The following is a 16,447-nucleotide window of genomic DNA, read 5'->3' on the forward strand; positions in this document are numbered from 1 at the left end:
GCTGTGTAAGGGGAAATTCTCCTTCATCCTTTAAAAAGTGTGGGGAGGAATGGTGGCTGGGGTATGCATAGGCATAGCCAGGATTTATGTTGGGGGGGGGGGCAGAACCTCAATTAAATTAGTGTTTTTAATGAGGGGTAGCTGCTACGCCCATGCATAGGTGCATTAATTGTAGTCTGCTTTTGCTTCTCCCTCTTGTCAGTAGTGTGACGGGCAATCATTCATGCAGTGTTGAAGATGGTACTAAGTATAATGACACAGACAAGTGCTGGGGACCAATCAGACGGATTGATGCTTATAGAATTTATCTGGTGAGTATCTCCTGCTCGTGGGGGAATTTTACATCCTTAATTAAATAACTGATTCTGAAGGGATATTTACATGCTAAGGGTGATACCCAGTATTAGTCATACCCATTGAAATCTGTGAACTTAAGTTACTTAGGTCTGCTGAGTGAGATAATATGTAGCACAAGCAGGCATTCATGTATGCAATGGGGCTTCTCCTTCCTTTCTTACTCCCCAAATCTGCTTTGCAGGGTTGGGGGCTGTAGGGGTTGAAAACATGCCAGAAGTCCCATTGCTCAAACAAGCAGACATCATGGAATGCCACCTACAGATTTCAGTGGGTCTACTCTAAATATGACTTTGTTTGATTTAAATTTTATTGGTGATAGCCATCTATTCTTGCTGATGGCCCTTCTCCTTTTCCTGCTGGACACTTGTTACCCAAATGTTGAAGAGGGACTTAGAAGCCTTCAAGGTTTGTCATTCTTGTATTGAAAAGCAGTCCATCCAACAGTGAATGGGTTCTTGTTCACTGTGCTGTGAAACGAAAATGAATTTGACATTGCTGCCACATTGTGAATTCTGATTGTACTTACAGTGTGATGTCCTGTTTAATTGCTCACTTAGATTCCCCCCCCCCCAATAGTTTTCCTCCTGCTTTGCTGCTTTTTCTCTGTGTTGCAATAAGCAGCTCCTCTCTATCAAGCCAGCAATTGCTGCATTGCTGGTGAAATGATGATAATCTTACAAGAATTTATAGTTAGTATCAGAAATCACTCTGAAGAATCTTAATCCTTGTTTTCTTTCAATTTCATGGTGTGTGTGTCTGTGTGCACGAGATTAGATGCCTTTTACTGGTGAACGCTTCAAGCATTTATGTAGTTCTATGTCTTATATGTAGGCAGATTCCTCACAAATGCCTCTTTATCAGGAAACAGGTCTTTTTATTAGCCTTTTTAAAGTAGTATTCCAATATACTACTAAATTCCAATAGAATTTTCTATGTCCTGTGATAGAAACTGCATGTTTTAAAGCATCCTTGTCAAAGGAACCTGTTTTGACATAAGTGGCAGATAGCTGATTGCATCTAAGCACAAAATAATAATAATAATAATTGGGATAGGAAGTGGGGGGCAAGGACAAATAAACGAACAGTAAAACCAACCAAAATACTGTGGAACTAGAGTTTTGGATAATAATAAATATTGCAGTTGAAGGCTGAAGGTAAACATAACTGCTGGCAATGAGAAAGTGACCCAGAGCAATATATTCAGTTTTCATTTGACTGTGCATGTACATGTTGGGGTTTTTGTGAGTGCTGACTGGATCAGTTCTCTGAGCAGCACACTTCTCCTCCCCCGCCACTACCTAGTAATAATGTTGAAGCAGGAGTTAGGCCTTAGGAATATTAGCAAATGTCACAGCCTGGTTAATTATTTAAAAGAAATATTATTGCTTTATTAAACTGCGTCTAGGCCTATTTCTTTAGAATTTCTGCATGATTGAAGATTTTCTCAATGAATTTCAATAACTCTGACCCACCAGAAGGAGCTCATCAGCAAAGGCAGGCATGCATTAATTACTGCCTGTACCTCCCAATTATTGCACATGTAATTCATAAAGATAATTGTCATTAGCCAGAGATTTTTTTAAAAAAAATATTGTGACTTTTGTAGAAACAGAAGGTTTATTGCTCTGGGTGTGCAAGTTCTATGACACAATTTTGGTGTCTTTGTTTTGGATTTGAACAATACTTTATTATTTGTCAGGTCCATAACAGCATTGATTCTTTCTCTTTTACTAGATCAAAGTGTCAGTTCAAATTTACTAGTGTCACATAGCCTGGTTGTCATTTCTGTATCCCATGTAGTGTCTAGCACATCGCTAAATGAATGTGGAAGAATAATCAGAAGAGCTGGTAAACTGTAGATAGGTGCTTTACTCTGAATTTGTCTTCTGTCATTTTCAATGTCTTTGCCATGTCACTTAGACTGTTCAGATTACTCTACCCCCAGCAAACCCCGCAACTGCTTTGGAGATGGGCCTTGGGTCTGACACATAGGAACATAAGAAGAGCCTGCTGAATCAGGCCAGTGGTCCATCTAGTCTAGTATCTAGTTCTCAAAGTGGTCAACCAGATGCCTAAAAGAAGTCCAGAGACAGGACCTGAGCACAGCAGCCTGCATCACAGTGCATCAGTGAAGATGCAGGCTTCATGGGGGTGGGAAGGTGAGGTTGCTAGGGAAATGGCGAGAAGAAGTTAAAGAAACAGCTGAGTGATAGAGACAGAAGGTGCTCTGGACATCTTTTTAATTTAAATTAATATTTAAACTGAGATCATGGCCACTGGTCCCATAACCTCCCGGCAAATAGAAGGGGAAGAAATGGTGGCAGTGAGAGATTTTACTTTCTTGAGTTCCATGATCACTGATCACTGCAGATGGTGACAGTAGTCACGAAATTAAAAGACGCCTGCTTCTTGGGAGAAGAGCAATGACAAACCTAGACAGCATATTAAAAAGCAGAGACATCACCTTGCCGACAAAGGTCTGTATAGTTAAAGCTATGGTTTTTCCAGTAGTGATGTATGGAAGTGAGAGCTGGACCATAAAGAAGGCTGATCGCTGAAGAATTGATGCTGTTGAATTATGGTGCTGGAGGAGACGCTTGAGAGTCCCATGGACTGCAAGAAGATCAAACCTATCCATTTTGAAGGAAATCAGCCCTGAGTGCTCATTGGGAGGACAGATCCTGAAGCTGAGGCTCCAATACTTTGGCCACCTCATGAGAAGACAAGACTCCCTGGAAAATACCCTGATGTTTGGAAAGATTGAGGGCACAAGGAGAAGGGGACGACAGAGGACGAGATGGTTGGACAGTGTTCTTGAAGCTACCAACATGAGTCTGACCAAACTGTGGGAGGCAGTGGAAGACAGGAGTGCCTGGCGTGCTCTGGTCCATGGGATCACAAAGAGTTGGACATGACTAAACGACTAAACAAAAACAATATTTGCATGAGCAGCAGTACTTCTCTCTCCCCCCATCCTAAAAAAGAAAGAAAGATGTTAGCTCTGATCTAGAAAGCCCTTTGATACATGAAATGACTTATAAATGCACTCACTTTTAAACTGGCAGCAGTTGCTCATATTGGGCTTTTACTAAGGTTTCATCCATGTTTGTATGGAGACTGGTTTGACTGCTTGTTAGGTGGCATGGAGGACCACATCTAAAAACAACAGACTTGGAAGCCCTGTCATGTGGCCCCCTGGATTGAGGCTATTGAGATATGTTTATGCAGAAAGTGAGCGTATGTAGGGATGGACCTCAAAGCTTGGCTAAATTCTTTAATTATTTTCAGTCTGCATTCTATTTATAATATGTCTGTTCTACTCAAGGCAGCTTACATAAATTAAAATCACTGTGATTATTTAAATAGGAAAAGAGTTGGTAAGGGAACACCTAGTTACTATAAATTAATTCACATATCCAGGGCTGGATGAGCTGCAGCCAAAGGAGCTTGCAGATGTAATCTCAGAGCCTCTTTGTACAATGTTTGAGAATTCTTGGAAAACAGGTGAGGTCCCTGCAGAATGGAGGTGGGCAAATGTCCCCATCTACAAAAAACAAAACAAAAAAGAAGACTCTGGTAACTACTGACTGGTCAGCTTGACACTGATACCAGGAAAGGTTTTAGAACAGATAATTAAATGGTATGTCTGTGCGCTGTGATTACTAAGAATCAGCATGGGTTTCTTAAAAACAAGTCATGCCAGAGGTTAGATGGCCATCTGTCATGGATGCTTTAGTGGAGAATCCTGCATTGTTGGGGGTTAGACTAGATGATCCCCAGAATCCTTTCAAACTCTACAATTATATGATAAAATAAATCAAAAGTAGAAGGGAAAAACATCAAAGTATATGCATTGACTATTCACCTTTTTGTGCATGTAAGTTTGTTTATGGACTGAACATTTGCAGAAGATAACTTGCTTTCTAAAGCATTTTCCAACAGCGGGTCTCATATTTTCTGAACTTTTTCCATTGAATCTGTTGTGTAGAAAGTAATAGAGCCTTTTAAGCAAGCTAATTCCAGTATGGGGAGAAAGAAATATTGAAAGACCAATGCCAAATTCCTTTACTTTGATATTACATTGAGTCTGATGTGATTTCCTTCCTTCCTAGTATACTGTGTAGTCTAAGATAAATTTAACTTCCATCTGAAATTACAGGTTTATTAAGGACTGTGGAATTTGTATTCTGTCTGTGTATTCTCTCCATTGCTCCCTGTGACCTTTAGAATTCTAAAACACACCGTGATAGATTATTTGAATTTTACATTTTATGCATTTTCCTCATATGTTTGGATTATGTATTTTTCTGTTTATGTACTGTAAACCACCCTGTGATCCTCTGATGAAAGGCAGTATATACATTTAATAAAAATAATAATGCAGCCAACAAAATGGAAAAGAAATGCCACAAGATCTTCGCATCTTTAGAAATATTTGCAGTTTTAAAACAAATCAGTGGTATCCACTGATACTGGATTAATTGGGCAATTTTCATCCTAGAAAAGCCTTCTGTCTCCCTCCCAAGGTCCCTGTTTGACTTTACTCCCCTCCCTTTCAGTGCAGTAATAACTTTCAAACACTGCATCTCGGAGCTGGGAAAGAGGAGGAGTGAATGACTGACATAAAGTCCTATTTCATGGTTTAATGTCCCAAAAGTCCTCTGGAAATGGTCTCTGTTCCTGTGCTTCAAGAATGAAAGTTGAATGCCATGTACGTAATGAGAATATTTAGACAGATTAAGTTGATCTCTGATGAGTTGCCTGCCTGTGCAGCATTTTTAATATTGCTCTGCAGACTCCAGAACACCTAAGTGTGGCTACACTGTCTGCACACAGTCTGTGGGGCCTGCATTAACCTTCGTTCTGCACAAATTTTGCTGTTACCTCATCTCTCTTGTAAATTACCTCTGAAAGTACAGCCTTGCAAAATAAACAGGCAATGGAAAATGTTGAGATGCTTAAATTAGTCTCTCTGCCACCCCACCCCGCAGCCCCATTATGTTATTTAAGGCTCTGCTCTGCTTCTGTTATTTTGGAAGACAACAGAAGGGTTTTGAAGTTGAGCTATTCATTCATGGTACATTATCAATACAGTGGTACCTTGGGTGAAGTACTTAATTCGTTCTGGAGGTCCGTTCATAACCTGAAGCGTACTTAACCTGAAGCACCACTTTAGCTAAGGGGACCTCCTGCTGCCGCTGCGCCGCCAGAGCACGATTTCTGTTCTTAAGCGGAGTTCTTAACCTGAAGCGTACTTAACCCGAGGTACCACTGTATGTCCTTTGTGATTCAGCTAGGAGCTTGGGTGGCAATTATATTTCACCCAGTGACCATGGTAATGTGAAATATTTATGGTTTAAGCAAATAACTTACAGTTTCACATTATTTTCTGGTAGCTGAGTCTCATCCTCTAAAGCCAACATGATATGATTCTCTTAATTGCCCTGTAACAAGAAAGGTTTGCATGGCTTCTTCACCCCTTGCATACTCTTTGCATGCTCCAGTTTAATTCCTTTTTTAGTGCTAGCCACAGTTTGAAATATGATTAGAAGCTGGCTTGTAATTCTGGTTTGTAGGTGCAATCCATAGTTTGTCAGTTTGAATATAATGCTGACAACAGTTTGCCCCATAGAGGAAGTACAGTAATTGATTGGTTCTGATCAGGTGAAAGCTAGAGCATGGCTTTCTTATGTATTGCCAAAGCCATGCTTTGATATCTTATCTAAAGATCCCCGAATTGTCATAAACCATATTCTGGGTCAAAAAATTGGATATAGACTAGTAGTTTGGTAGCTCAATCATATTTTTTGAAATGGCACACCCGGATCTTTGCTACATGTTTCTGAATAAAGTGAGCCACTTGTATTCTGCACAAGCTGGGTTTGATTTGTACTTTCACCATAATAATGAAACTGTGTGTCTACTGTACTGTATTTTATACATTCTATGGATTACAGATGTGCAATAGCACTCATATTGCTAGAATAGAGAGACAGTTTTAACTGGAGCAATAAGTAGCCATCCAGAGGGTTGGAGCCAGGATGCAGCACAATAATTGCAAGCATCACCTCTGCTCTCCACCCGAACAGCTTTGCTTTCCCCCTCTGCTGTTCATCTACCTTCAGGGCACAGACGGAAAATGACTGAAGCTCCCAAGGCAGGGGAAGATAATACTGGTTTGGAAATAGGCATTGCAGAAGGCACTCTCCCTTCTGGCTTTGTGCTGTTTTGAGATGTTCTGGTACATCTGTTCTTTTAGGGTTTGGGCTGAGACTGTTTAGCTAATCAGGACAGGAACTGGTATCTGTGCATACAGGTTCACAGATGCTGCAGCGTTACAGGGAGCCCAGCGGGTGCAGGCTGAGCGAAGATGGGAGCACAGATGGTTTAATGGAGATTATCCCAGTTGGACACATGCTAGTGCAGTGAATAATATGAGGACTCGCAAGCACTTCTCTTCAGAAAGGGACAATGTCACCCTAACCTGAAACTGATTGGAATACTGAGCAACTTGAGCCCCACCCGTCTGATAAAGAGGCAACCCTTGGCCCATAAGAACTATTTAGATTCAAAATGTAATCAGAAAGCACCAAAGCTGAAATGCACTATTCATTAGAGAAGTATTTTGCTCATTATTTTCATCTCAGTAGGGTGCTTCCTGCCTGACATTCGCAGGACAGAAATACACCTGCAGACTGCCATCAGTATCTTCACCATGTGTTTCTTTTTCATGGTTCCCAGGACTGTCTCTCAGCATGTCACTGAGTGATCTCTCTCTCTCTTTCGCTCTCTCTTTCTCTCACTCACACACACACCCCATTCATCCATCTGGAGTACAACCCTCAACTAGGTACAGATGCTCTGCATCATAAACTTCACTCTCCTTCAGGATGTGCTGGGGAGCAGCAATATCTGGGACCAGGCTTATGGCCCCATTCTTATTGCAGATTGATAGTTATGTTTCTGGAACATGCACACAGCCCACTCTTTGGGAAAACCTATGAATTTTATGACCCGCTTGTTTGATCACAAGCTTGTTAATATATAGTTTCTTGAGATCAAGCAGTAAGGCTGCCAAGGATTTAGATGTTGCCCCCGATCATTGAGCAACCATAGTTTCCACAACTTTTCTGTTCGATTACATAATTTCTCACTATGGTTGGTGTATCTAGCTTTCTATACTGAAGGTCTGATTGAACTTATGGAAATTGCATTCTTTATGTCTGGGCTGGTAGAGAGTAAGAGGTGTGCTTCGTTGTTGGTTTGTGGGGGTATTTTTTTTTTTTTGAGGGGGTGAATGTTTCCCAAATGTCTGAAATTTGAGCCCTCCTTCTAAACTTGTTCTTCTTTCTGGGTCACCTCATCCCAGCAACATCCATGTGTGCTGGATGTGTGCAGATCTCCTGGTGCACACCTGCAAACCAGTGACAGTGTGTGAAGATCTCTGGGTTGCGATGAAAAGCTGTGAAAGATCTCCCAACCAACCAGTCCTTCCCTTCATCAACTCCTGTTCTCATGCCTGGTGCCAGTACAACCAACCCTTTCTCACAAACCAACCCTGGTGAAAGTGAGATGGTGGAGGTTTACACGGATGCCAGAAAAACAGATAGAATTGCAGGAACATGCTCACTCCACCCAGGCCAGTGGGTTCTGTAGAACTTTCTTCAGGGGCGGGGGAAGTAATGGGGCCATAGGAATGCATGAAAATACTGGTACTTACTTACAAATGGTACAATTTGAGAGACAAAGATGACTCTAGCAGGCTTCCCTAGTCAGGGTGTCATTGTTTAGTTACTTTTGTATGTCTGGTCTCTTCTTGTTTGCTTACAGCCTTGTAAAATTTCATTTCCCCCCGCCCCCTTTGCTTTATACAAGTACAAACCTCTAAAGGCAGTCTGTCTTCCTTGCATGTTAATACTAATTGGTATGGTTATTATCACTATTTAACCCAAATGGCCTTTGTGCAGAGGGCAAGGCTGGTTGAATGAAGCTTGTCCAGAGGGACGGGTTTTATAGCAGCTATCCCATCTGGCTCTGAGCAGTTCATACACACACACAAAAATTGATATGAAGAGGCTGCCTTATACATTCAAAGGAGTCTTCTCTATTGAGATACCAAAGCTGAATATACCAGGTACTTTCATTGTATGAAAGCATAATTAAAGGATTCATATACACTGGAGCACCATGATCAGGATAGGGACCCACCTAGTATCAAATATAAGTTTAGACCATAGCGATCAGTGAGAGCAAAAGATGTACCATATTTATGCTGTAGCTCAGTAACATCTTTTGGGCATTTTTGTAACAGAAAACATGCAGGAAACCCTCTTTTGGGAGCCTTGTCCATTTGTCCTTGTCCCTGAGCAATTTTTTTTCTGTGTATTGTCAGAGTTGCATGGGTCTTGCAGTGCAAGGTGGTGGCCAGCATGCATCTTGAAACAATGAATTGTATATATAATCAATTCTGTTGTGTTGGCAAAGATTTTCATTTTGATGTCATTAAATGTCAGAGATCATCAGAGTTGCAAGGGCCTTATAATTAGTTAATATAATGCTGGTAGTTATGCTTCATGTTAATTTATATGGATATTTGCATGTACATATCAGTATGTGTTCTCTTGTACAGTGGTACCTCAGGTTACATACTCCGCTAACCCAGAAATAACGTTTCAGGTTAAGAACTTTGCTTCAGGATAAGAACAGAAATCGTGCTCTGGCGGCGCAGCGGCAGCGGGAGGCCCCATTAGCTAAAGTGGTGCTTCAGGTTAAGAACAGTTTCAGGTTAAGAACAGACCTCCAGAACGAATTAAGTTCTTAACCTGAGGTACCACTGTATTTGCACTGAGTTGGACCTGGAAAGTAGTGAATCCTGTTTAATATTCATAACTGCAAAATCACAATTTAAAAAACACACCTGCCAACCACCACCTTGAATTGTGTGGCCTTTGCAACTCTGCTAGTGGTTGGTATTTATGTATTGAGTTAAGGGGACCAGATGAGCATCTGGGCCAAATTTCAGCTTTACCTGATCAGTTTCACCAAAACCACCAAAAAAATGTTTGTTGGCTAGGTGACAAGCACCCCTCATTCCTGCCCTTGCCCAAAAACGACACCATAATGAAGTACAGAGAGAAGCAACCACTTACATATTGGTAGTCTTGGCTTCAGATAATATTTAACAATTTTTTGTGATAGTTAAATGAGCATACTTGACTGGTCAGTTTACAATATTTGATGGCTCACTTGACTGATTGCTGACTTTAGTTTAGGCATGCTTAAGCAAATAAATGGTCTTGAACGTGCTCTTTGTTTGTTGCCTTTTAATAATTGCAGATTTACAAAAGTGTTGGAAACAGAAGTTCTATCATAACTGCACAAAGTAATGTGGAGTTGAAGAAGTGTATGTGCACACCTTGACACAATTTTGACTAGAGCAGGTGTAAGAGGTATGAATGTCATAAGGCATGAAAGAATAAGTAATGAGCTAAATGCCCACAACTAACTTTGCCCATACCATGATTTTGAGAAACTGATGAGTTGTCATTTGCTTCAATGACATTAACTTTCAGAAATCTGCTTGATTGCACTTTGCAAGCCCAGGTTGCTCCAAACACTGCGATCACCATCTATGTGATTCTGTAATTATGATTCTCTCACCCTCTGATAGTAGAAGAATGCAGTTCCTTACTTCTTGGTGTAGAACTTAGCATGCAGGCCTGTTAATAGGACATTCCCTTCTTTCAGGGCCATTAGTCTTCCATTAACTTGGTAAAATCATTCTGTCAATTGCCTGCTTCTCAAAGACAACTCAGTCCTACTATTTTATAGCCTTTTTCTTTCAGCCTATTATTTCCAGCCTAAACCCAAAGTTGTAGACAGACAAATGACCTGTTTGAGCTTTTGCTTAATTTGACATAGCTGAGATAGTGACAGATTTCCTCTCCTCCCTGTTCTGCAAGTAAAACCTCAGGGTCCTTTAGAATTGGCTTCTGAGGGGATGAATTTGATTTCTTGTTTCCTTCTTGATGACACTGTTGAGTTGGGACAACAGAAAGCTCAGGTACCTTAGTGCTCCAGGGTGGGAACTGATCCTTGGATATACATTGAAGGGAGAATTCAGGAAAATAGAAACTGCTGGCTTTAAAGGATTAGCTTGTCTCTCTTTACAGAGAGATCAATAACACACTGGACCTGAATGTGTTCTTTGTACAGAGATGTCTCTGTACTTCATGATGTGAAATTTTTCTATTCTTTTTAATTGAAGCCTGGATTATACTGTCACTCATTCTGACTTTTCTGGAGGAATGGTCTTAAGAAAGGGCTTTTGCAATCAGTTGTCCTATTCCAAACACCATAACCATGGCCTATACAGAGAACAAATATTTTTCTTGCATTGCTATGCCAAGGGGCATAGTTTGACTACTTACTTAAGAGGCAATCCAATCCAAAGAGCTGCAGCTCAGCTGCAGCAGTTGGGAACATATACTGAAAGTTTGCCATGCTGAACCACAGTGTGGCAGCCTTTCAACAAAGATTTGCTGTCCTTAAAAGAATTTGGTGATGTCAGAGTATATCTAGATTAGCCAAAAGAGGGTAATTGTGTATTATAGCAATGAGTCTTATGAAGCAAGTGCTTTAGATGAAATTAACTATTTTGATGGGGCTGCACATATTCTATATGTCGGAGATCAGGTTTATTGGGGAATTTTATTTTTTTTAAAGTGTGAGTACAGTCTCCCAGCACTTTAGATTAAAGAATATCTACAGTGCTTCATGGGCATCCCATTTGGGTGATGAGGCAAATGAGGACAGGTCTACTCTGGTTTTAATATTTGAGTGGATGAGGGAATTTTGGTACATTCAATAAAGTCAAACGGGGCAAGAAGCTGCAGTCACTGAAAAATTTTCTTAGTTGATATTACATTGGTTTGTCAGGTCTTTGAATTTAATGTTCTCTCTGTTAACAACTAATTGTATTCGCCCCTCATGGTTCCTTGGAATTGATCCTTCTTTCATTCCAAAATTAAGTTGCTATTTCACATTATAGTAATAATAAATCTGAAAAGCTTGTGTTATGTTACTTCAAACCTTTCTTATTGAAAAGAAAAGAAGTGACACAATTTTGGCATTAAAAGGGTACTCAGCTTTTAAACCTTCAAGGATTTTGAATTCATGGAAATCAGAATAACTGTTTATATCCCTTTTGCCTTCTTACTTGGGTGTCATGGCTAAGATGAGATTTGAATTGGAGGCTTACAGCTTATACACTTAAACCAGAGGTTTTCAACCTTTTTCAGTCCACAGCTCCCTTAACCAACTACATTCTTTCTGAGGCACCCCTGGGGGGCTCAGGAGCCCAGTTATGTCACCCCTTGCCTGCAGAGCTGGCAGCCTCTCACCCTTTTTCATACACTCTCCCTTGTGGAGCGTTCCCTCAGCCTTCTCTCCTCTCCCCTCTCTTTGGGAGTCCTCTGGGCAGCCACAGCTGCCGCCCTGGTCTCTGAGCTGTCCCCCCTGCCCCAAAGAAGAGGTGCCTCCCAGAGGCACCATTCACCTGTGGAGCTTATAGCCAGGGCTGCTGCAATAATCAGCTGTGCAAGCCTTTGGGAGGCGAGAGAGCATTAGAGGATGGAGGGAAGGAAAGAGGGACAGAGGCTAGTGTTGCCTATGGCACCCCGACCATCATTCAAGGCACCCCAGGGTGCCATAGCACACTGGTTGAAAAGCACTGTCTTAAACATTTGCAGTACAGTAACCATATTGACAGAGGTGCTTTATTTTACTGGATTTCCATACACCTATGTTTAAAAAAAAGATTTCAAAGCAGCCTACAATTAAATTAAATTAGAATAATAAAACAATCATGCAAACAGAATAAAACCTCAAAGCAAGAAATAAATTAGAATAAAAGCAGCAAACTTAATAAAAGAGCTAGCAGTTAGACACATTGAGGTAGTGCTGTCTTAAGCTGCTTGTGGAATGCTAAAAGATATGGAGCCAAGTTCACAGATATCGTGCCCTCAAAGTGAGGTTGGAGAGGAGAATAGGATGAAAAATAGACGCATACTTAAATGGTCCTGATACAGGCAGCTCCTGAGGACTGTGAGAATGCTGAACTACCAAACAAAATAACTGCTGTCCCAAGAGAGCTGCTGTTCACCAGCCAAATAATGGGATAAGCCTATGAAGGCTTCCTTTTGGGGAGCAGAGTTTATTGAGTTGTCTAAACTTAGTGTGTGGGGTAAATACACTGCACCCTCAGTGATGAAGAAGATAGATCAAGACACCTAAACTTTGGGAGATCTGTACTTGACAATGTATGTTAGTAATCATAAAATAATTGGGGGGGGGGGCGGGCACACAAATTTAGTTTTTTCTCCCGAATGCTTATTGTACAAGTGTGCATGTGCATCAATAAGTCAAATTCAATTAATTTTGCAATTCTAATGACAGTGGCAGATTTGGATTCCACCCCTGCCAGTGGCATGGTCTAGCTTGGGTTCATACCAGCGGCACTGACATTGCTGGTGTTTGTTTGGGCAGGCAGTGGCCCTGTTGGGGCCACATAAGGGCACCAGTGGGAATATCAGTATCAGTCCAGTGCTCTTGCCACTACCAAGTGTGTGGCCCCAACATCACTACTTCCCTGCCTTGCCTTAGCCCTGCCTAGGTAAGTAACAACAACACAAGGTAGTTGGCTAGTTCCACCTTAGCACATGCACCACTGCTTGTTCAGACAAAAGAACCAGGAAATTATCTCAACCCAAAGAAACAATGCGGATAAAGCATTGGTCATACTGATATTTGAGATGGGGATGTGTGAAGCTGAGGTACAAAGTTGGAAGACAGACACACAGTCCTAAAAACCTAGAAATAGCAGTTAAATAGCAAAACCAATATCCTTCCCTGTGGTTTCACTACCTATGAGGCAAACTCATATATTCATTGAATTAATTTTTAACTTTAGTCCACTGCTGATGCACACTTTAGAGAAACATTTTGTCAGCTTTTGAGAGCAAATACAACTCTTGCAGAGCAGACTTACGATACTGTTATTATTCATTAAATTTCCCTACCGCCCTTCATCTGAGGAACTCAGAGCGGCTTACAATATGTTGTTGTTGTTGTTCAGTCGTTCAGTCGTGTCCGACTCTTCGTGACCCCATGGACCAGAGTACGCCAGGCACGCCTATCCTTCACTGCCTCTCGCAGTTTGGCCAAACTCATGTTAGTAGCTTCAAGAACACTGTCCAACCATCTCATCCTCTGTCGTCCCCTTCTCCTTGTGCCCTCCATCTTTCCCAACATCAGGGTCTTTTCTAGGGATTCTTCTCTTCTCATGAGGTGGCCAAAGTACTGGAGCCTCAACTTCAGGATCTTACAATATAAGTGTTTTTACAATATAAAAACACAAAAATACATAACATAGAAAGAAACAAAAACACCCGCATGTGTTGTTCTGTACGGTAGAAGCAGTTTGGCACATTTCAGCTGTTTTCTTGTAGTCATTTGCTTTTCTTCCCTTCCCCCTCTGTGTTGATGTAATTGGAAGATACAGAATGGAGAAGGTTGGAAGCCAAGGAGGCGCTAAAGTGATTACAAGATACTGCACCATAAATACTCGGGCAATGAAGAATTAAACAGTCACCTTAGAAAATTGGCAGTGTCTGTATTTCTACACACACACACACACACACACACACACTCGTAAAAAATGACAATGGAAGCATATTTGTACTTTAGATGCAAGCTTGCTATTTGCTATGATTTTGTTCTATTAGCGCTAGGAACCACAATCCTTTTGTCAAATTGCTTTCTGAAAAACATTCTGGGTCTTTTAAACATAGCAAGGGTGAAACAGGATGCAACCCACTGAGTTTAATAATTTTTGTTAAACTATACCAGCCCTTGATAAAAGCTGGTCTTTTAGTTTACAGCAAAGATGACATAGTTGACCATGACAATTCATGCTTTCATCATAATATTGCACTAATGTGGGCATTCCTTAACTGAATGAGCACAGCAGTTGTGCAAACAATTCAGTTTTTGTCCCCTTCTTTCATTGGAAAGAAAGAAGCTGAGGCCAGGTTAATTAGATTAGCAATCTAATCCTTACAACAGGCTTTTAAAATCAAGGCAGGAGTATGTTTTCCTAGCTCTTGGTATTGGGTTCAATTCCAAAATTTTAATTACTTTTACATCCTTTATATGCATAGGATATATATTCTAAAGGTTCAGAAATTACAGTGGTACCTCGACTTACAAGCGACTCGACTTCCGTATTTTTCGACTTCCAAATGACCTCCGTAAGCGAACAAAATGGCTGCCGCTTCCAAAATTTTCGACTTGCGAAGGGAAAGCAGCGGCACGATACCTCGACTTACGAAAATTTGAATGCGCTTTTTTCGACTTCCGAATTTTTTCCCCGTTCCGAGGTGGTGCCTTCGATTTACGAAGATTTTGACTTACGAGTGCGCCTTTGGAACGGATTAATTTCGTAAGTCGAGGTACCACTGTAATTGCTAGCCCTATTTATACCTATTTCAAAAGTTAACAAAAACATTTGTCGCTTTTGAGCCTAAGAATTATAATCATCATAATGCTAATAGGTGTTTTTAAGTGTGGCTAAGCATGGAATAAAGAAAAATAATTTCTGCTTATTTATTTCGCCATTCAGCAAAAATGCCATTTAAAATCCAGCTTGCACCTGAGCCTTCTTGGTGAAGCACATTTCCTTTCTCTGTCTTTTTTTTTCATTTTTAAAAGCATCTTCAATAGCTTGCAAATTAAAAAAATGACATGCTATTTTCTTAGATATCAGCACCATAGCAGCTATCATAGCTCTCAATTTTTATAATTTAAGACTTCCAAAGGGTTTTGGAGAGTGCTGCCCAAGCGGATGGAATCTTCTGTTTCCTGTGATTTGTATCATAAAACTGTGAAGGATAAAGCTTAGATTTTAGCTCAAGAGCCATCTGGTGCTTTTGCTGAAGATCAGAATTCATATGAGAGGGAGAAGCATGTCAACTGTCAAACTGCAAAGGCAAGACAGATGGCAAGCAAGGTTCAGGAAGGAGTGTTCAAGGGAGCGTTGACCATCAGATCAAGGGACTCAGGCCCCTTTCCTGCTCTTGACATTTGTAATTGATTGATTAGTTGTAATATCAATGTGTGTGATGCTGTTGCAGTGTGCACAGCTTCTGTAATGGGGGCATAAGGACAGTAGTTGCTGGGGTTTTTGTCACAAAATTACTCCACCAGATATTGCTAATGGCCTTACAGGCTGAAAACAGATAGACTAAACCAGCAGTGATGACTAGTTTTTGGAGCAGTAAATAGAGGCGCTGTACTTGAAATTGTTTTTGTAGGCGATTGAAACACCTTTATTGTGATTTGAAGCACATTAGCAGCTCCTTAAATGGCCTAGTGCTTACCAGCAACTAACTCCAGAGTTTGTTACTTAGGCCGTTAGCTACCCTGTGAACTCTGGATCAGTTTGCAGAATGGGCAGTTTTAAAAAATCTAGGGTGCTTGCCTCTGTCAGCAACATAACTTGGCTTACTGGCTTTATTATTGCTTACACATCTACCAAGGATCTTATTCAACCTTCAAAGCTATCAACATTTTAATGTCCTTTGTTGAAGAGATCTTCAGCTGAGCTGTTATTTATCCTCTATTGAAGGACATTCTGTTTTTCTGCTCCTTAAAGTACACGGTTGGTTTTTACTGCCCCACACCTCGCAGCTGTAGGCCAGGCAGGCTGTAGTATTTCTACAACCCCCACACAATTAAATGACATTGGAAAAATATGAGACTCTATACTGCTCTCGCATGGAAAAAGGGCTGTTTAAAAATAAACACATTTCATTGGTAAGAGTAGGTAGGGTTGGTGGATACATTTGATTCAGTTCGCATTTAAAGGCAAACTTAGCAAATCTGCATTCTCCGAAAGCATATGTGAACTAAACAGCCTTCACTCAAAATTTGTACCTCTGAATTTTGCAGTGCAATTCTGCTGCCAAATAAGGTGTACAGAAAACATATACTAAGATTAAGTGTGCATATAAATGCATGTATTAGTGAAAAT

At 40.7% G+C, this 16,447-nt stretch overlaps 1 protein-coding gene across 2 annotated transcripts in view; it reads left to right on the forward strand.

Annotated features, from left to right (window-relative positions):
• The window catches only part of TMEM104 (transmembrane protein 104), a 77,445-nt gene that overhangs the window by 24,319 nt on the left and 36,679 nt on the right, over window positions 1-16,447 (forward strand). For both annotated transcript variants that reach the window (XM_033139253.1, XM_033139254.1), the window contains exon 8: window positions 203-311. In XM_033139253.1, coding sequence (XP_032995144.1) covers window positions 203-311 — 109 coding nt within the window. The remainder of the gene's footprint in view (window positions 1-202; window positions 312-16,447) is intronic.

Source organism: Lacerta agilis, chromosome 2, assembly GCF_009819535.1.
Source record: "Lacerta agilis isolate rLacAgi1 chromosome 2, rLacAgi1.pri, whole genome shotgun sequence".
NCBI classification, from domain to species: Eukaryota; Metazoa; Chordata; class Lepidosauria; order Squamata; family Lacertidae; genus Lacerta; species Lacerta agilis.